The sequence below is a fragment of the Ambystoma mexicanum genome, chromosome 6p (assembly GCF_040938575.1).
Source record: "Ambystoma mexicanum isolate Mex_15411 chromosome 6p, UKY_AmexF1_1, whole genome shotgun sequence".
NCBI lineage: Eukaryota > Metazoa > Chordata > Amphibia > Caudata > Ambystomatidae > Ambystoma > Ambystoma mexicanum.
The window spans coordinates 662,475,014-662,497,105 of record NC_090935.1 but is presented as its reverse complement, the minus strand read 5'-3'; the positions used below and the strand labels follow the sequence as shown (position 1 = coordinate 662,497,105).

At 45.3% G+C, this 22,092-nt stretch overlaps 1 protein-coding gene across 2 annotated transcripts in view; it reads right to left on the bottom strand.

The window, feature by feature from the left end:
• The window catches only part of CCDC125 (coiled-coil domain containing 125), a 1,024,365-nt gene that overhangs the window by 273,616 nt on the left and 728,657 nt on the right, over positions 1-22,092 (bottom strand). For both annotated transcript variants that reach the window (XM_069627541.1, XM_069627542.1), the window contains one exon: positions 19,104-19,205. In XM_069627541.1, coding sequence (XP_069483642.1) covers positions 19,104-19,205 — 102 coding nt within the window. The remainder of the gene's footprint in view (positions 1-19,103; positions 19,206-22,092) is intronic.

The window sequence follows — 22,092 nt, the reverse complement described above, 5'->3', positions numbered from 1 at the left end:
AAAACTCTGTACTGTATTTATGGGTGCAACGATGTAAAAACGTGCTCACAGAACTAGACACAGACCTCGACACTCTTCATATTAATCCTGATCACGTCAAAAACAAACTCTGGAGACGCGATTGGTGTGAGACCTGTGATCTTAGACGCACCTATAAACTTATGCAAGATGCTCCTGGTGAAAAACGAGCGTTAAACGAGTTACACATTCCTTGGAAACAATTTCCTGATGAAAGGAAAAGAAGACTTTACATGATGTTTCGTTTCAATATTTTCAAAACTCGCGAAAGAACTAACTGTTGGGCAAAAAATGAGTTGCATTCTGATCTTTGTCGATTGTGTAATGAAACCAAAGAAACCTTAAAACATCTTGTTCTATTTTGTGTGGGTCTCACTGAGGATAGAACTCGACAATTTGGAAGCATCGCATTGGAAAGAGCGACCTATCGTGTAAAAGACTGGTGGCAACTAATGTTTGATGCAACCGATCAAAGACTAATTTTAGCGTTAACTTTTTTCTTGGAAGCTATGGCATCACGACTTGAACAGCTGGAGGATGAGGGAACATACAACTTGGAAACTACGAGCGTGCCTCGTGTCTAATCACTGCTCCAAGTTTATGTCCCTGTGGTCGCATTTGACGTATGAAGTTGGGATCGATCGAATGTGAAGCTTTGTAACTCGCTTGTGTTTGTCTGATGGGTTATATCTTCCTTTTCTGTTTTTAAAGGTTTATTATAAACCGTACAAAAAATAAAAAAATAAAATAAAAAAAAAATACATACAGTGAGCTTTTGAAACCATCTGTAGTTGTAAAACGGGGTGTAAAAGAATTCCAAGGAAGATGCTGTTGGTGTAGTCTAGATGTGCAATGACCAATGTAAGAGCAGCTTGTATTTTCCCTGTGAAAACGAGAAACAGAAAAAGTCCCCTAAGTAAACTACAAATGAAAAAGCAGGTTTTAGCTACAGGGGATACCTGCAGTAGCATTGAGAGTGCGTTTTCAATTAAAACCCCTACGGTTTTTAGACTTCTAACTAATAAGACATTATCGATTAGGGTAACTGAAAACGGCAGGTTGGCAGTAGCAGTGTGTGGCTACTGTACTTGTGAAATGTACAAATGGTCACTTTGGTGGTGACTTAACTTGTCTGTTTCTTGGCCCAAAAAAGCTGGATCGTTCTGCACTTGTGTCTCTGCCCAGCCCCTTCTCATAGTATTATGCCTTAATGACTATTCAATGAGCTTCAGGCAGCCCCCTTAGTTTAGTGTATCTTTGTTACAACAAAGGGGGGTAAATGAGTGGGTCCTTGTCCTTGGCTCCTGTGAAGCCTCACATTTGAATCAAAAGTGGGCCTGTGTAACAGGTAGACTGATTGTCCGTGAACGCATTATGTTCAAAACACTTTCAAAAACACATAAATGTCTCTCAAATACTGCACCTAAATACCTATCGAGAACATTTTCCAAATCACAATGTAACAGACCGATCAGGGCTGCCTATTCGCACCTACTCACGATTTCCATATTCAAAAGCAGGGGGTCGTAGCTTCCAGGAAGTTTCTGCGAAATGCTGGAACACCTTACCACCATTCTAAAATCAGAAACTTCCTTCTGGACCTTCCACAAAGGCCTTAAAAATTGGCTTTTCACACAAGACATGTAATTCACTGTAGGTCACTGACGCACAACATATTATGCATGAACATCTTCTGACAAAGTACTGTTTAAACCATCTGTAGCAATGTTTCTACTCCAATTGAGCGCCCTGATGCCTCTGTGTTTGGCGTGCTTTACAAATGAATAAATAAAAAATAGATAAATAAATCAATGGTTGACTCATTGACAGGGGGAAATACATAGACCTGTTGCCATATGCTCCTTGGTACCAGCTAAGAACCTGCAGAGAATCAGAAGCTTTGGGGAAGGGCGTTCAATAGTTAAGAAAGCAACACCCGAAATTCATGCTCACAATGCCCACAGTGTACTTCCCTTTTGGGAGGCATTACCCCTCCTCAAGTTAAGATCTATTGCTCAGAAGGCCCATGTTAAGTCAGACCTGTTCTTCCACTGATGAACACACCTCCAACTTAGTCAAAAGTGGATGACGTGCAGATTAGCATTTGTGGTCTTAAGGTAATCTTTTGACCACAAAATCTATAGGTGGGCAAATCAGAATTTAAAATTAAACTGTCTATCTGTCTGAATAGTACTAAAGGTCATGCTGTGGCCCCTTTTCCACTGCTGCCCATGTGGGGAGGAGTTCTGAAGAGTCCTCGGCAGCGAAGACGCAACAGATTCCATTCCACATATCTAGCTACACCATGAGATAAAGTCAATACTATGGGCTCTAACAAGCCCATCCAGCAACATAAACCCTGGAACAACTTCAGTTGTGACCCTGATTCAAAGGAAGATAAGCTCCCTCATACAGGTGCCCACTACTCTGTTCTATTTCGAGAAGTGTGTAAAGGTGTAGCGTCCCAAAATAAGCCAAGAAAGTACCAAATGTTATCAAAATTGGAGTGTCCAAGTTGCAAGAAAGAACGCAGCTTTATTGTACAAGCGGCCGGGATAAAAACAGACAGACTCCGACACATTTTAAAGCAGAAAACCTCACACTTGCATTTTCTACAAGTTGCAAAACTCAATAAGATCCAAGCACATTCATTGGAGGGTCGTCATCATGCCCCTAAAGGAACCTATACATGACATGATCTGATTGGGGGTTTCCTTCTGGTCATACCTAGAGACACTACCCCTTGCTGACTGACCCACCCTGCTGATTGGTTTGCACCCTTCATGATATAGTTTGATAAAACCCCTAATGCCACCTGGACAGTCGTTTTGGAGACAGCACAGGCAGTAGCGTTCCAATAAGGCCAACCAATGATGCTGCGAGGGGACATCAGCAAGGTTGAGAACATTGTTGCATCCCTTGGAACATTCCATCACTCGCTCCTGATTGAATCCCTCGGACTCCCAGCCCCTCCACACCTCCCCAGATCCCTTCTCAGGCCATGCTGCCAACTTAGTTTGAAAAAACATATGTGCGGCCATGCTGCTGGAAATGAATTCCTGCCATTTTATTCGTTCTACCATAGCACGATCATTCTTCCCTCATAAGTTTTATCTCTTGGGAATGCACCTGCCATCTGGAGTGTTTAGCTTTGTGGCCCTGAGAAAATCTTCCCTTGTAACAATTAATTGTGGCCTTTTTGGCATCCTGTTCCCTTCAACCTTCGCTGTTTGAGCTTTTCTGTCCAGTCGCAGAAATAAACTGCAATCAAAATGATGCCTGCAGCCAATGCAGCTGGTAACATGGGCCTGCTAAAACATGGCAGTAGTCCTGCTCCCTGTAACACCTAAGAAATAGACTTACGAAAGCTCATGCTACATAATAAAATAAACCCCACCTACCTGCCCTTCACCTAATAATATAAATGTGCTAACTTACAAGGCCCTATGCATTCTATGGCTCTACACTTGAATTATTCTACGCAGTGCCAGCTCCCTGATGTTTGGCACAACTACATATACAGATATTCTAAATATGCTGTGACGTCACTAGACACGTTACCACCGGCCACCTCGTTACTTTCGTAGCTTGTATGTGCACCCCCCGTACAACGATGGATTGGCATCTGCACAAGTGTAAGAACCAGACTGAAAGAATATTAGCCGTAGCCTTTGCTGTAAAAAAGGTAATCTGCCAAACAAGTCCTAGCCTCAGAAATACTAAAACTGGATGTGAAATACGCTTACAAATAAAGTTTACCTCTTGTGGATTGACAAGAATCATGCGACTCAAAAGTGGAGTTCAGTTTTCTTATTTTCTTGCACACAATATGGTTTGAAAAAATGCCTGTAGTGTCTAGGATAAGTATATCCTCCCTGGGTTAAGGCTACAAAAACACTGTCCCATTGGGATAAACAATCCAATGGGTGGGGGTTTTTCCATCATAGGGATACTGATCTCCAAGTTCTTCCAATACTAACACTATCTAATGAATATGGCGCCCAGTCACTTTTTTGCCATGGGTCCTCTTCACTGTAATCCACTGTAATCTACACCAAGAGATTGTGTGTGGCACTCTGCTTCCTGACCCAGGGTTATAGTGCCCCAGATCACAATGGGGGCGGCAGGGGGCCCTTTGCTGGCTAACTACCTGGACATCATGCATATGCTCTCTATTTCTCTATATAAGTGTCCTCCTGACTGACAGGTGTAAAAAACCTGAAAGTGTTTCACTACTCAATCCCTGGGGATCCCTTATTCAGGTGGACTGGGAAGGGCCATCGCTATTGCATCCTGACCCTGGGAGTGGACTAGCGAGGGAGGGTCACCAGGGTACGGGGTCCTTGGGGAGTGGGGAAGAAAGACTGGAAGGCGAGACATGGTATCCCCCATTTCCCAACAACTGTTTGCCCCATATTCCCTCTACCTTTATGGGATACTCCAACTCCTATAATTCCCCTCCTTTTTGTGTCCGTCCAACTACTGAGATGACGAAGAGGAAGACTGAGATTAGGAGGATTACCACTAGTTATATGTAATGATCATGTCCCTGTAATGAGACCAGGCAAGGTCAGGCACTCAGTCATAATCACGCACACCTGAAACACATTGACGGCTACCCAGATTACAAGAGGGGGAGCACAGACTCTCACAGTGAGCGAGCTGGAGCCTGAGAAGGAACACAAGTTTGAGGTCGAGCAGGCAGACGAACTGGGTCGCCTAGGTACTCTGAAATCTGTCAGCGGAGAATGAAGTGCTGAGATGCTGAAGGCCTGAGAGGTGGAAAGGCTGCAGAAAGCGTGGAGAGGGAGCTGTGTCTCCAAGGAGCCAGAAGGGGGTTGTTTGAGGAAACAAACTCCAAAGAGAAATCCTGGCATAGGTGCTCGTTCCCCTAGGCGCGCAAGAAGGCTCAGGAGTGTCAGAGTGGCAGTGGAGAAGACCCTGACCTCAACACACAACAAGTGAGGAAGAGAAACACAGCTGGCGAGTTCAAAGCAGAAGGTAGCCCGGTTTGTGAACGGCGCAAGGTGCAAGTGAAATACAAGGTTGCAAAACGAGGACACGTGTATGGCGAGAGATGTGATGAAGATGAAATCTTCATTTGTCCATTGTTGAAAGAGTGTGATAAGAAACAAAGTGACAGTGAGGCTGTGTGTATGTTTACAAGAGTAAAGAGAGACTTTATGAGATTGTGAATTGCACAGGGCTTGAAGCACGAACAAAAGTGAAATAAGACCTTTATGTTTATGGAATCATCGAAGAGGGTCTGGGACTCACATGTGAGAATTATGAAAGATAGTGCCGGGGGCACGAGCAAGTGAGAATTATGAAAAATTGTGCTGGGGGCATGACCAAGTGAGAATTATGAAAGATAGTGACACAGACACCTTTTCTTATTTTGACAGACTGACTTTCACATCCTTTAGGTAATTTGATGGTCGAGACTACTCCCATTATAGAGTTACGCCCAGCCAACCCCATTCAAAAGCTTAATTAAGGCGTTGAAACTTGTATCTTTGTGTCTCTGTCTATCTCCTGAAACCATGCCTGCCTCATACAGGGTTTCTTAGTCGCTCTAAGGCTAAGAAACTCTAAGGAAGCCCCTAAAAGAATATGGCCAAAATACATTGGCACCCCAATGGCTACCAGAAACGTACGTTGGGCTACCAGTGCGGTAATATGCTGTGAACACTTGGTAGAGGCACAACTAAATAGCAGCTGCCCCCACACTACTCCTTAAAACCAATGTAGGAGGGTGTTTAAAAAGACTTTGGGCCTCAATAGGAGTTCGGCAGAAATTCGGCAGTAAATCTCCCGATGCAGATTTACCATTACCGCCATGCATCAGGGCAGAATCTTTGCCAAATTACAACCGGGCGGGCGTGCGCACACAGCAATGGCGGTAATGGTAAATAAGCCCCACAGAGTTACCGCTGAAAACCCCATGGCGTGCCGTAAATCCATCAATTTGTGGAATTACCGTTAGCGCCATGGCGGTCCGCTGAAATTCCTCCAGCGATATTTCCATGTGCGGAAATTCGTCATCGCTATAAAAGGAAGTTCCACAGTGGCCATTTTGAAAAACACAATCCATCAAATATTTCGAGATTGGAGTGCCATCCAGACACCCAGCTGAGCGCAAACATGTCCACGGGAAAGGGCAAATGCAGGGTGCTCGATATGAGGCAACGGAAAGCTAAACTTCAGAGAGCAGGAGCGAAAAGTGTTGGCAGAGCAAGTGGTTGGCAACTCAGATGAGCAATTTGGTCCATCTCACAGGAAGACCAGCCAACAGCGCAAAAAACAAATATGGGCAGAAATCCGGGACACAGTGGTGGCTGAAGGGCACGTCCAACGTGACGTAGAGGACATGAAGATGTGGATTGACCTCAAGTACAGGGTCCGGACCCTCATCGCCAATCACCGCTTGGAGACCGCTGCCACTGGAGGTGGCACAGTAGAACCCTTGCTACTGACACCATGGGAGGAGATGGTCAGTGGGATACTGCACATGGTCGGGATCGAGGGCGTGGGCACAGCTGAGCTAGGAGCCAGCAGCCAAGCTGAATGTGGGGATTACCATAGTGACTCATGCAACCATGACTGCACAACCCTGCAGGCACAAAGCAATCACCACCCCTGTGAGGCACCAGCCCCCATTGACAGCAAACTGTGACCACCGGACCCCCTCCTCACATGACACCCATGCATTGCCAACATAGCCACCATGCAACCATGCAACTTGTCCATGCACAACAGCTGATAGTTCCGTTTCAGCCACATGCACCTCAGCTACCATGGCCCATGCACAGACACGTTCAGGAGTAAACATCTGACAACATGCCCACCTGACCCACACACAACCAAATGCACCCCACCCACCTGACTGCGCCACCAGATAGCTGCCATCAACAGTCCAGACACACCACTGCACAGGACAGGCCATGGCCCATCTAATCCCTTTGATGCACATCCAAATCTAGCATGCCAACCCACACCTGACCGTCCATATGCAATGTATGCCATGTACACAGAGGCCGACAGATGATGCCAGCCCCCCCAGGATGCACAACACATAGTGATGACAATGTACAAGTGACAGTGAATGTTGTTTTCCAAAGCACATCAGCAACAATGTGGTAATGCACATGTCAATGTGTCCCAACAGGAACCCAAGACACCCAGGAAATGTCCTCGGAGGCTGGACCTTCCAGGACATCAGCAACAACCACTGGCAGCAAGCAGCCAGGCCAAGGCAGTTCAGGGAGTGGGAGTGCGCCACTCAAGAAGAGACACCTATCCACCAGGCCAATGACAGACACTCCTGCCATCCCGATGAACAAGCCCACGGGGCCAACACAGATCCCAGGGGTGCAATCTGTGCACCAAGAAGAGTGCAGGACAGTGCCACATCAGGCCCGACGGTGGACACACAGGAGGGTCAGGGTGAGGATGAAAGTCAGCCATTAGAGCAGGACACAGCAGGCACAGATGTAGATCAGTATGAGGGTGCCTCCCCTGCATCCAGCCACATACATTCACCCACCTGCGATTTTTCCCCCAAGTCTTCCCCCCTGCGCAGCGTCTCAACACTGCACACACCACCATCCCAGTGTGATGTCTGCCATGCCCTGCGCTATGCGGAGGACTCAGCAGACTATCATGGCAGGAATGCTCAGCGTCATGGCCAGCACGAGGAACATGTGCAAATGTTAACACCACCACCAGTGCCTGCCCCAACCCTGCAGGCCATATGGGACCGTCTGGACCGGATGGAACAGAGGCAGGCAGAAATGCGCAGCATAGCTCAAGAACACTTGGGGCATGCTGAGGTCTTGCGTGACTGCATCCAGGGGTCTGCGAGGCGGTTGTCGCAGTCAATTGACCGTCTATGCAGGAGCACAGTCACATGCAATGCAAGCCTGTGTCCCACCAGCCAGAGGGTCAGGGAGCTGGCTGAACAAATGTCCTTATCACATGAGACCACGACCAGAGTCATAAATCTGAGCCTAGAACATCTACGGGGGAGTATGCAGGGGAGCTCACAGTCCACCACCGCTACGGAGGAGGCAACGCAGAGCACCCTGCCCAGGCTCTCACAACGGCATGCCGCAAATGCTGACAGGCCAACAGACAAGTGCGATACGCTTAAGTGTTAATGCAAGTGGTAGTTGTAGCTGGGGCTGGAGGTTGGTGGTTGTTGGTGGGGGTAGAGGAGTGGTTGTAGTAGGGGATGCTGTGGCCTTATTGCCAGTATTAAACACCCTTGAATCATCTTCATTTTGGTAGTATCAATGTAATGCAATTCAGACAGATGCATTAATTGCATGTATGGGTGTCGTGTCTCTGGTGTCAAAAATACATTTCTATTAGCTCATTGCGGACCATCCACCCTTCCCTTGCTTCCACAGGTAGTGCTTGGGGTGCCCGGTCCACTCCTCCAGCATCTTCCTCATCAGAGCTAGGGGGGTCACTGTCCTCATCTGCGGGCATTGCCACATTCCTGCGTATGTACATGTAGTGCAGCATGGCGCAGACCACTATTTTCCTACTTTTTCGGGGCTGTACATCAGTGCACCACCTGTGTGATGTAGGCACCTGAACCGGGATTTCAGAAGGCCAGACGTCCTCTCAATGCAAGATCATGTTCTCCTCTGTGCATCATTATAGGCCATCTTCTGTGGTGTGGCGGGGTTTCACACAGGGGCCATTAGCCATTGCAACTGCGGGTATCCAGCGTCACTTGCAAGACATGAATTATGATACTTGTGGTTCATTCACTTCACTACTACTGATGTGCCCCATGCGCATGTGAGTGCTTTTGTTAGTTAGGTCTGAGTGCTACTTACCCACGAGCCAGGTGTGCTGTTCTCTGTGCCTCTCCACTTCGGTGCTCTTATGCAGAATAAGTGCATCCTGTGTCGCACCAGGATATCAGGCACAGCAGTGACTGATGATGAGATCGGCAGCACAGGTCATCTGCACGTTCATGGAGTGGTATTGTTTCTGGTTACGGAATGCCTGTTCAGTTGCCTGGGTTGGTACTAACGCCACATGGGTGCAGTCCAATGCTGCTACTGTGTTGGGCAAATGTGCAATGCTGTAGAACCTTGTCTTTGCTACATGCACCTGTGTCTGGGTGATGGGCAAGGAGATGTGCTGGTGTGCATGCTTCATTGGGGAATCCAGGACTTGGTCCAGCACCTTAGAAAATGTGGGTTGAGACATGCCATGCAGAGCCCATACTGTGTGCCTGGAAGGCATCTGTGCCTCAGAAATGTAGGACGGACACAAGCTTCAGCAGGGGGCAGGGGGTTGTTCCGATGGAAATGGCACTCTGCAGTTGTGCCTGTGTCAGGGTGAGCTGGTCTGCAATGGTTGTACGGTCCAGTCTGTATGAGCTTTCTAGTTGCCTGTCCGCCGGTGTCCATGGGGATGGTCGGACATGTGGGATTGGTGCCCTCCGTTGCATGCCTCTCCTACGCCTTGGTTGCGCCGGTCTCATTCCCTGTTGTGGCCCGGCACGTTGCTGTAACTCAATGTAGAGTAGCAGGTTGTGGAGACCATAATCTACGTCTGCTTGTGGCTGCATGTTGCTTAGATGTGTGCTGGGGGTGGGTGTGGGAGTTATATACTTCACCTGAGTGGATCAACAACAAAAAATGGAAGGGGCCCCAAAAATGGATCCTAGACTTCCCAACAACTGAATTTCTGTCTCAACAGTTATATAGTTCGGGGCCAACATGCATAAAAGATAATTTCCACCAACCTTGCTTTTTTGTGTTGGCCTCACAGAGCTGGCCTGATTTCGATGACCTGAGTGGTCTAGTTGGCGTGTAGCACTGCCATAAAGTGGATAGTTTGGGCAAAACTTCCACAGTGCCTGTGTACAACTCACAGGATATTTAAGGTTTCTCTGTTCTATTGGGAGCTACTGTAGTGATTTGGCATTGGGGGGGGGGGGGAGATATGGTACTAGGTGCCTGAAGCCGGCGTTTTTTCAGGGTGTTTTTTGGGATCACCTGTACATACTGTTGCAATAATCCACCAGGCTCTATACTAAAGCCTTGATGGTTTCCACTTGTCACAAAATTCAATGGATCAGATGATCTTTCGAAATTACAGTCATTTCAGGATACTTTTACTGACTAAATTGTGGAAAGAGAGGTTGGAATGAAAGGTGACAGATTCCGTACTGATTACACCAGGGTTAGCAGTGTTACAATGGAGTCCAGCCAGGTGAAAGGTAGGTGGTAACTGTGGCAGATCCACAAAGCACATGACAAAGTATGTTTTAAAGACTTTATTTGCTTAGTTAGGATGTGGTTGGGATAAACACTGTGGCAATGCTCAGCAATGACACACGTGACAATGACACGCAGTGTTTCCACAATACATTTCAAGAAGGTTGGGTTACCAGGGAAAGGGTTGGAAAGGCTTGTACATGCTAGGAGTATTCCTACAACTAATCAGAATTGTTCTACAGCAAAGAGTGTAAAGGATGCATCAACACAGTGAGATTTTCTTGAAAGCGTCCAACACCTCGGTAAACTCTGCCTCAAAATAAAGTTTCAACCTCTTCCTACAAGTCCTTGTCTCACCTTGAGGAACTATATGCTACAGATAGAATCCAAAAGAAATGGTCAAGGAAAGGTTTTAAAATTTGAAACTTAAAAAGTCCTTAGCCTCTACCTGGCTACTATCAGCTATAACACAAATTACCTAAGGCTTGGCATACAATGTTTTCAAACCAGATCTTCAAACGTCCCATCTATTCTAATATAACTCAAATGAAAAAAGTGATTTTCCTGGTAAGGCTCTTTCAGAGGTACTCATAGGCTGGACCACCATGGGTGTGCTTCCTGTCCAAGCATCTCTGAAGACCTATCCCATGTCATAGGCTTCTCAGGTTCCTTCTCAGGCTTTGCCTTGACCTCCTAGTTTGCTTCTCCTGTCAGTTTCCTGATGTGTAGCACTCACACAAGGTCTAGAAATTCAGAACAGCTCCCTGCCAAATCGTGTCTTTCTTATGGTTTCCTGATGGGTCTGTGCAGGTCCTGGCTTTTCTTATGATTTTTATTAGGTTTCTCCGAGACTTTGGGTTAATAGGTGTCTCTTCCAGACCTTCGAGTTTCTCAGGTTCTCAACTGCTCTCTACCATACCTTTGTTGTAGCATGCTTCACATCATGTCTTTTCCAGCCGTTATTTTTCTTAAGATTCACAAAAAGTCCCTTCCCGACCGTAGGTTTCACAACAGGTCTTTTAAGTTTCACATTTGCAGTTTTGGGTATTCCTGCTCCTCTCACTAGGGTCACCCCTTCCTGCCACAGGTCAGGTACCTCTGCTTTTCACCTTGGGATCATCTTTGACTCCACTCTCTCCTTCTCTCCCTATACATCACAGACATCTCAAAGAAGTCCCACTACCAGCTGCACGTCCTCGGAGGTATTCTTTCTTTTCTCACTTTCCCCCAAAAGCTCAACCTCTCGAGAGTCCTGGTTCTCTCTAGGCTGGACTATTGCAACAGCCTCTTTCTAAACCTGCCTCCCTCTACTCTCTGTCCTTTGCAACTCATCCAGAACAGGACTGTGAGATTTGTCCTTGGCCTCAAGCCCAGGGATCGTATCTCTCCAGCCCTGAAATCTCTCCACTGGCTCCCGGTAGCTGCAAGGATCATGTTCAAGACCCTCAGCATTGTCCACAAGGCTTTCTGGGGCCGGGGCACACACTAAATACAACTCTCTCTTCCTAAACATCTTTCTTCCCGAGCCCTTCACTCAGCTACCTCTAACTTTCTGATGGTCAGACACTTCTCCAGGCAGAGAGTGGGAGGTAGAACTATTTCCTCTGCAGGGGCCTCCCTCTGGAACGGCATCCCTGTCCTTCTCTAACTCGAGCAGGACCACCTCAGGTTCTGGAAGCAGCTCAAGACCTTCCTTTTCGCTTCCGCTTTCTCTTCCTTGCTGACCCATCTAGCTGCTGCTCTGACGGGTCGCCTGGCTACCCTCAGATCTATATGGCACCTGGCTCCCCCATGACCAGCAACAACCTGCACTGCCTCCGGGCCTCTGCGCACTTAGGGGCTGTATCTGTAACCCTACAGTCACCTTCCTTTTAGCACTACCCTGAGCCGGTTCCCCCGGCTGCACCTACACAGAGCAATGCTGCCCTGACCGCAAGTCCCCCTGCCCTCCCCTGGTACTTCCCTCCTTCTGCCCCACCTGCACTTGCACAATTTGAATGCCTAGTAAGATCATTTGTTCGTCCTCCCAATGTCTCCCTACCTTGTCTTGTTGCACCTAGAAACACTTGTGCACAGGTGTGTTATAAATGACTCATATCATATAATTTACACCTCTACCTCCAATCTCTCCTTTCATTCCTCCAACAGCGCTCTCAGATGACATACATCCTCCTCCAATCATGCCTTTCTTCTCTCTAACCTTCAACAATCTCCTTCCACCTCTCCTCTGAAACCGCTTTTGCTTGCCATCAACTTTCAAACCCCTTCCTCCAGCTCCTCCTTGATGACCCCACACCAGTGAACTGAAGAGTAAGCCATTTCTATATTGGTTTCCTCTCCCCTTGGGTGATGCTTGTTCTCACAGGTTGCAACTGTGGGCTATGGGCTAGGTTGTCCTGCAATTAGACTGTGTGCCTAAAGGCATGTGGGCATGGCCTATGAATATTTATCTGAGGGCCGGCCATGATTTTATATTGCATATGGTTTCTTCTCCTTCCCTACTGGGGTTTCATACCATAAGGTGACTAGTCTTGACACTGCCGGGCTTCCCTGCATGTGTTGGTGTGACTTGGGAGACTTGCAGCAAGGTATAGAAACATGCAGAGCTTTGGTTGTGGAAAAGTGAGTCCTGGCTTCCCTGCTAGCATGCATTGGCTCATGTTTTGTCTCTCCAACGGCTGTATGCAGCTTTGTTTCAAGCTTATCAGCAGCTTGAGGGAGTTCCTCAAACTCAGAGATACTGGCAAACCTGAACATGAACAAATATTTCTTGTGACTACGGTGTCGAAGGCAACAGAAGTCCACCGGCCTCTGAGATACACCCATGCACCTCTCCCATCCCTCGCTTAGAAGGATTGCATGGACTTTGTGGGCATGGCCAGAACAGGCAACAGAACAACTGGTATTAAAGTTATGGGGGTCTGTTCCCTTCTCTCAGATGAATACTTGGGAGGGTTAAGGTGTTAAGGCTCCTATGACTGGGCCCTGTCTTAGTGCGGGATCAGAGTGAGGTCTGTGGATCTCTCATGTACTGCCTTCGGGTCAAGCATCCACTAGCTTGCAGTGGTACATGGTCCCTTGGTGCACCCTACTGTTAGCAGGGGACCTTTTCACAAAATCTATTTTTTTACAGAACATTATGATACATTGCTCTTCCTTTTCTTCATGAATACACCAAATGGGGAAAACCAAAGCCTTCTGCTTACCAAGGACATGCATCTCAATGCAATTTACAAACACACTGACCTCTAGACTATCAAAAATAGGCACTCCTTTTTTCTAACACTGGGGTCTATTACGTGGTGCACTACCGCATGAGGGGTCAGTAATGAGAGGCAGACACAAAGTTGCAATGTTCTCAACATTCGCCATATTTATTGAAAAGGGTTTGGAAAAAGGCCCATCTTGTCCTAACCAAAAGAGAAAGTCCCTACCTATGAAAATAAAAACTAAAATAAGTTGACCTTATGTCCAAATAGCATCTGACCCTCACACTGACATACAAAATCAAAAGGTACAAGCTGTTTCATGCAACCATAAGGGAAAGCTGAGACTTGTGAAATATAGGCAGGATGGAAAAAAACTAAATAGAAAACTAGAAAAAGTTCCATTTTCAGTTTAGATGGAAAATTGTCAGCCGGAATGTTTTAATAACTTCATTTGGTTAATTCTTCCTCCAAGTGATTCACCCAGTGGAAAGAGGCAAGCCTATATGCATTGCTTCGATGAGGAAACTCGAGAGAAAAAAAAAGAGAGCTTAGACTTCAAATTTGAAGCCTGAAGAAAGAGTTCCCCATTATGGAAATATTTAAACTGGAAGCAAAAAAAGTAAGTCAGGATTATAAGCAGTGGTCTGTAAATCGAAAGATAGCCCCCTGACAACTTGACGAAGAACGGATGTTGAGACTGATCAGTGAAAATAATTCAAGAAGCTTTTGGTCAGTTGTGGGCCAATCAAAAACCAATTATGCTGTTACCCTCTGCAATTTGGTTTTAGAATCAAAGTGGATTTAATATTCATCCAAGAACTTTGAGAATCCTTGGCTAGAGATCTTGGAAGAGTGTCATGACTCCTCTTGGTACCTGCCCCTTGAGGAGGGGGATATTTCAGAAATCATAGTCAAATCCTCTGTGTCTAGGGTGGCAGGGCCAAATGGACTTACCTTCCAGGTTCTTAAAAATGACCCGAGTATGTGGCCATAAATTCTTACCCATTTGTTTACGGGAATTCTTGAGCAACGTAGCTTTCCTCACTCTTGGAAAACGGCAATCATACCTTTCTTTAAGGGGGAGATTGGATGAATCTGGAGAACTATCGCCCCCATCACCCTCCTAGATACAGATAGTAAAATCTTTATGAAAATATTGCTAAGAGAAATTACAAAATGGGTAGACATGTCCCTGATTTTGCCCTGTAACCAAAATGAATTTAGACAGGGCCTTTCAACTACATTGAACGGTCTTGTTCGAAATCTGGTCAGTGAAAACTCAACAGGGAAGAATTAAGTCCCACTTTATGGACCATGGGTAGACCGGTCGAAGGCTTTTGGCATGGTCGATAGAGTTCATCTCTGGACCAAGTTGAAGAGATGGGGGTTCCCAGTATCACTGTTGGAAATGTTGATCAAGCTTCACAGAGATACCACTCAGAGTCCGGCTGGACGAGCATGGACACCTATCGGAGATGATCAGAGTGGAGAGAGGAGTGAGGCAGGGCTGTCTGGGAGCACCCCTTCTTTTTATTTTATATTTAGCTGATTTAGGCAACCTCCGTTGGCCAGTCCCAATATCAATGGGAAGAGGCTCCACTGGCTGGCTTATGCAGATGACATTGTGCTGCTTGACAAAACGGCGATAGGCCTGCAGCACCTATTAACAAAACTTGGCGGCTATTCTAGGGGGATCGGACTGGTGATTAACAGGGCACAATCTAAGATTTTGGTGTTCAAGCATCACTGCAACAAGGTTGAGTATGCAAATTGGGCACTGGATTCCCTTAGAATTCCTTGGATGAAGGAGATAACTTAGCTGGGGTATAGGATATATGGGCTCACCGGCATAATATAAAGTGGAGTCAGAAGTAGAAAGGAAGGCCCTACAATTTGTCCCTCAAACGTAAACAACTCTATAATAAGAATTGCATGTTTTCAATCATTCCGTTGATCACATTTTTCAAGTAAAGGTGGTACCAGTTATTCTGTATGGTCTTGAAGCAACATCTTTGCTTTGGAATAGTAATTGGGACAAAATAGAGGCTCTTGTCTGGAAACAAGTTCTTGGACTTCCATCGTGCACACCATTGTGGAACCTGAGATTTGAATTGGGATTGTCCTCACTGGATTTCCATGCAAATTGGAAACTGATTTCGCTTTATAGGCAGATTATTATTGCAGATGGCAACACACTGTATGGTGATATTAATAGGGAGCTGGTCTGTTCAATATTTAAACTATTGTCTCATCTAGATTTGAAAGTAAAAGAATTTCTAGTTAACATAGACTCAAATATTGAAACATTGAATAACAACCTGCAGATAGTAAAGGCAGCACGGGTATGTTTTGACTGGATAAATACAATTGCTAAAGTAAGAAATGCAACTAACCCTAACTCCTTTCAATCAATGGAGAAAATCCGGGGGTCTCTCTCAAAATATTTTGTAAAATTTCCTGATAGGAGAGAGAGAAGTAACTTCTTGAGGATAAGGTTGAATCTGCTGCCTACTGGTGAGATACTGTCTTTGCGTAAACAAGAGGAAAGAACACTTAAACTGTCTAATGTTTGTGAGGTACCCAAGGAACAAACATTAAGACATCTGCTTGTGGACTGTGAAGGAACATGGAATAAGAGATTGGTTATATTTGGCAAATAGGTAAGGAATGAGGAGGGGCAAATCTTGGCCTTCTTCTGGAATAGAATTATATCAGGACAAGAAACATCAATAACAATTGCTGTAGTTCACTTTTTGGAAAACTGTGGGTTTATTATTTAAGCATGTGACATTCATTTTTTTATTGTCTTATTTTAATAATAAACAGATGCTTGGAATATGAAGAAACATTGTTCAAAGTGTAACTTTGGTCAAACTGTTACTTTTTCATCTGATTTTTCTTTTTTTGTATGTTTTAAAAGGTTTGAATTTTGTAACGGTTATCTGAAAATCATATACAAATAAAAATAAATAAAAAATAAAATAAAAAGGTACACTGTCATTTCTATCGTGACTCAAACAGGTTGTGCAAAAACCATATATATATACAGTTTCAACAAAACCAACCATTGTCTCCATGGAGGCTGCCAACAGCACATCACTGCTCTCTTGCACTTTTCCAGCTTATTCCCACTAACTCAGCCCCCCTTCCCTTTTTCAGAACCACCAGAGCGCCAGGGGACCACTCCGGTGGTGATAGTGCACGGTACAAATATCCTTTAACATTAACATAACATTTAGTTTGCCTTCCCCTGAATGGTCTCGGGGAAAAGGCATTTGAAAAACTCGATTTTACCAAAGTTCCATTAGGGCTAATGAACATGTCTCTTTCCTGGGTATTCTCCTTAAGATGACAAGGCAACTGTTCTTTTTACAACACGGGTTGAAATATATTGAAAGACGGTCTTTTATAGTCTTTAGGATGGCCAAAGCAAAAAATTTCAGTTTTAACAAAGGCGTCATATAACCAAATTCTTTTTTAACAATAACCATTGGATTTCCTGGTGAACTCCCCTCCCAGAAACCCCTCTACTGAAATATCCAATTTCAACAAAGTCTTAATAGGGCAAAAACTACTTTTCAACACAAAACTTGAACACTTGTGTACAGGCGCGTTATAAATGCCATATCATAACACTGAATTTCCTGGTATACTCCCTTGCCAGGAATATCCTCCTTTGGGCTAGCACAGATCCCCGGATGTACTCCCCTGCCAGGTACCTTTTCCCAAAGAAGGTTCAACTGAAAATTCTGGTCATCCTGGTTTACTCTCCTGTCAGGAATATCCCCCTTTTGACTCAAACGGATCCCCTGGTATACTCTTTCGAAAAGGTTTCACTACCTGATACTCCTACAAGGTCTCTCCACAATATTCATATTTCTCTTAAACGTTCTTACAATTGCACCTCCTAAGTGGCACAACCTTGTTGACTTCAGTTCCCACTTGCACCAATTTCCCCCATACTGGCATGCCTTATATGAGGGGTTGTTCAAGCTCCTTCTGTCAACTTTTCTTACACTGTCTCTTGGCAATGCTTGTTCCAGGTTTCTCTCAACTGATATGTCATGTCAGGAGAGTAAAACTTCTGCAATTTTATTTCTCATATAGTGTCTTTTGGCTTATGGCAATGTTGCTTTTCAGGTTTCCCCCAAATGACATCTCTTATAAGGAGAATTGCACCATGTTTGGCCCGTTGATTTCTTTACAGTGTCGTTTAGCTTCTGACAATGCTGGTTCCGGTTTCCCCCAACCAACATCTCCCATCAGGAGACTTGCACCATTCTACTGGCGTCTCCAACTAGTAGTTCGCTGTAGCGGCAAAGCCCAACCTCGGGTATGACATCTGCAGCTTGTCACGCTCCCTTTCATATCCTCTGGTGACTTTGTGGTTGCTTGCAAATACGGTTGCTGCATTCTTGTCAGACAGTGTCATGGACAACCCTTCTGCGGTTGAGGGTTCCCTTGCTGTACTTCCCCAGAGCCCATCAGACTCTGTTGGGTCTCCCGCCACTCCGGTACATAGGATTGACAAGTGGCAAGTCAGAAGCACCTCGTTCCTTCCGCCTAGTTCCCTCTAGCACGTCTGCCTTTCTCTGCGGCTCTGCTTCCTGCTCTGCGTACTCTGCAGCCCGATCTGGCTTCTCCTTCACCTTCTCTCTCTCCTGTCTGCAGGTGTTTTGCTGGTTTCAATGTCCTGCACAGTTGATTGAATGGACAACAACTAGACCGCATATTACTATTGACAGTATTGTTCATCTTCATTGACTCTTTACCCCTCTTCTTCATCCCAGTACTGAACGTTTTCTTGGAAATTAAGTGCAAAGGATTACCATACTAGTTCAAGTTCTGTTGTTGTACACGTTTGTCTACATAACAGTCATTATCAACATTAGATGACAAAAGAATGTTAGAGGAGTTATGTACATGTGAAGGATAAGTAAAGTGCTGCTTAAGATTTTTAACAGAAGTAGGTTTTAAGACCTCACAATTAAAGGGTTCTGAATGACAGCAGACCATAAGAAACACTGCGATGAGGTTTGCTTCTTCAGAGTAAAGGATAGAATACTGCATCTCCCCTGCCAGAGCAATCACCTACCCCGACAGCCATCTCCTCCCATGTGATCCACTCTCAGAATACCACCCGCAGGGTCAGTATCAGGTAGAAGCTGCCTTCCCCTGGCCACATGGGAGGAGACTTTAGGCCGGTGATCAGTGATGACTCTGCAGGATTCATCTCAACTATGAACATGTTAAGGATCTGTTGTATCAATCCTTGTTGTGTGTGCATGTGGTCATATGTTGTGCTATCGGAAATTGCAACATCGAATATATAATAGCCTACTGTCCAGCTAGTCAAGTAGTTCTAAGGCAAGACTCTTTTGAAGTGTTTGTGAGAATGCCATCAGTGACCCATACAAATAAAATTATTGGATCAGAAAAACGTTCATATTACTTTGGGGACTGGATATAGCAAATTACACACTTTTTAAATTACAATTTTAGTATTCTACTCATCTGAAAATTAAATACATAGGTTAAACAATTTCGAATTCAAATTTGACTGTCAGCATCTAGGAGCCACCAGTTACTAGCACAACACTTACAAAAATACATTTGGCCCCCATTTAATTACCTCTTGTTTAAGATGAAGAAGCTGTTTCCTAGTAGTGGATGACATTTTAGCACAAGCACAGGGCTCTCCACCAGCACAGTTACACGCTCCGAGAACCGCCATCTTAAATCAAAATATACCCAAATTAGTCAACATCACACAAGATTACATCTGCATACAGCAACTTTTTTCACCTCAATTCAGAAAGTAACAGCTCAGGAGTGTTAGTACAGTAATATATTTCAAGAGCAGATACAATAATTAAGACTTGAAATGAGGACCATTAAGAACATAGTAATTATTCACATTACCTTAAAAATGCTAGTGATTGCATTTCAGATTGTAGAACCACTTAGGCCGTCCATGCTCGCAAATAGATATGCCAGTCACTGTTAATATTTTAATGGCTGTAAACAATGATATCATTGTAGAATGTGTATTTAATGAAAGCACAACAGCTCATCAAACCTAAGAGTCATCACAAGCTTATTATTGGATGTTTGACATATGTAGATTGGGCTATACAGATGATCTTTACATCATTCTGTTGAAACTAACATTACGCATTACAAACTACACCACCCACCTGTTTCCACCTGAATAATGATGTACACAAAAAGTTGTGGATAGCTCAAATAAGACGCAACAAGGGGGAAGAAGAAAAGACTGTTTGAGGAGGGAAAAGGTAGGTACGATGCTTAGTATCTTATTTTAGGAGCAGCTACCCTCCTTTTCCACAATCAAATTCTTAGAAAGGCTTGAAGCAAGGCCTTCATTAGCTCACTGAACAACGACATACATAATCATTATCAATCATTTTTAAGGAAAGATGTAATTACTCGGGTATGTGGTGATGCCTAATATTTTAGGACACACTGCAAGGATATCGCCCATCTACTAAAGTGGATATTTAGAACAATCGCATTTGAGGCAACATATGAACTACTATCACCAGTAGTAACAAATACATCAACGGTCCATAAACTGCTCCAATTATCTCCTTGTGGTAAAACTGTTTATTTGGGAGTTTTTCTGTTATAACACTCTGTTGCATCTTCTTCAGAGTGCTTTAAAGGGATTTAGGGGAGGAAGGACTTTAGCCCAGTTTAGAATCAGAGCCGCAAGCCTTCATGTTGTCTGGTCTACGGGGAGCATGTGGACAACGCTAGTTAGTTTCCAGCATGAAGAGTAACATCAAATAAAAAATTACAGCTCCATACCTACACGCGTACCCACCCAAGTCACACCGGACACTACACAGCAAGGAACAGAATCCCAGGACGTCTTCTTTAAATCTGTGGTGAGAGAGCGAGCAAATTGCAGAGGGTAAAGGTCATTAAAGGGGATTTGTCCCCAAGCCTCCTTTATTTAACCAGGTTGATTGCTAACAGCCTAGGGGGGATGTTTGCCTTCTGATTGGCCATAAAACTACAGAAAGTTATTCTGGATCTCTTTTGTGTTGAGCCTCATGGACATTGAATAACGTTTTGAAAGGCATCTTTCACGTTTAGGGAGGCAGTGCATTCAAGGCTGCAATGATGGGAGGTTACCAGCCTATGGATGACTCATACTTAATATTTCTGTGACAGTGATATTTTGTGGACAGTTTTGGCTAGGAGATTAGAGTATGGCATTTTGTATGTAGTCCATCTTTGATGTCCTCAGCGTGAGGACTATGGCAACATAGTCTATCAGTGTCAGCAAGGGAAGGGTTTGGCAGCATTGCAATAGAGTGCATATTAACACAGATACCACCAGTTTCTTTGAGATATTGGAGGAGACAAGGGTCAACCACCATGGCTGGATTTCGGATCTTCACTTGTCAGCGTCATTGTGGACTTTGGGTGGCGGGAAACACACCAGAGAACTTTCCTCAGTCGTCAATGACCTGAACTGTCTCAGGCGGGACAAATCGGTTGACGGTGATGGCAAAGGAGCCCTCTGGTTGATGTTCTTAGGCAAGGAGGAGCGGTGCGGCTCCGGTTGTCGAGCAGCACAGTGTCAAGCTGTCCCCGCCTCTGGGCAACACGACGCAACAGGCTTGCAGTGGTTACGGAAATCCTCCATCGACGGCGATGGACTTGATGGCCTAGATGTCCTGGTGCTTTTCTTCAAGATTTCTAGGCGGATAGCGTCTCCAGTTGACAGCCTTTTCGGGACGGACTTCCAGGGTGCCTCAATGAAAATCAGCTTCTGCACGATGTTCCATCGTAGCCAGGGGAGAGGTCTCCTAGCCAGGTCCTCTCTTGGATAAGTCCTTGACAAACACAACAGCTTTTAGGTTTCGGCGACGGAAAGCAGCAGCAAACCTTCTTCCAGCTGGGATTCACACATCTGTCCCTTATTCACTCTGCTGAGCCAAGTTCTGTCCGCCAATCAGAGAGAAGGGCATTCATGCAGGCAGGCAGCCAATCAGGCTCACGGTGCATTCAGTCCATTCACTTCCACCCAGACACCCATAACAAGGAATGTGGATTGGGGCAATCACCCAGCCTTTCAGCACGCCACACTGTAGTCATGTCAGTTTCAGGCAGGGATGTCTCATTCATTGTCATCCACACAGAAACCAGACACCCATAACATGGAATGCATATTGGTCCCACAGTCCATTTACACAGGTCCCACCGCAAGGGTGTACCCACAACATACAGTCACTGGGAAGGCTCCAGCCAGTCTGGCCTAGATATATGGTTCTTCCAACCAACAGCCAGTCAGGGGAAGGGACAGAGTCGGGGCTTCCCAGGACTTTGGGAAAACAAGGTAACAGGTAATAGAAACCAAGAGGCCACAGGGGCCATCTTGCCTTCTATCAGGAATCCACTGATTCCTAGGGCAGGGCCTGGGTATCCCAAAATGGAGGATACTCAGAGCACCTGTCAAATTCAGCATGGAGCTGCCACCAGGCCATACCCTGCTCTGTAGGACACACACACAGGTGCCCAAAAACATACATTAGTAGTACAGGGTTGTGCCCCCACCCATGGGTGCCGTATTCCAAGGGTCTCTGTTC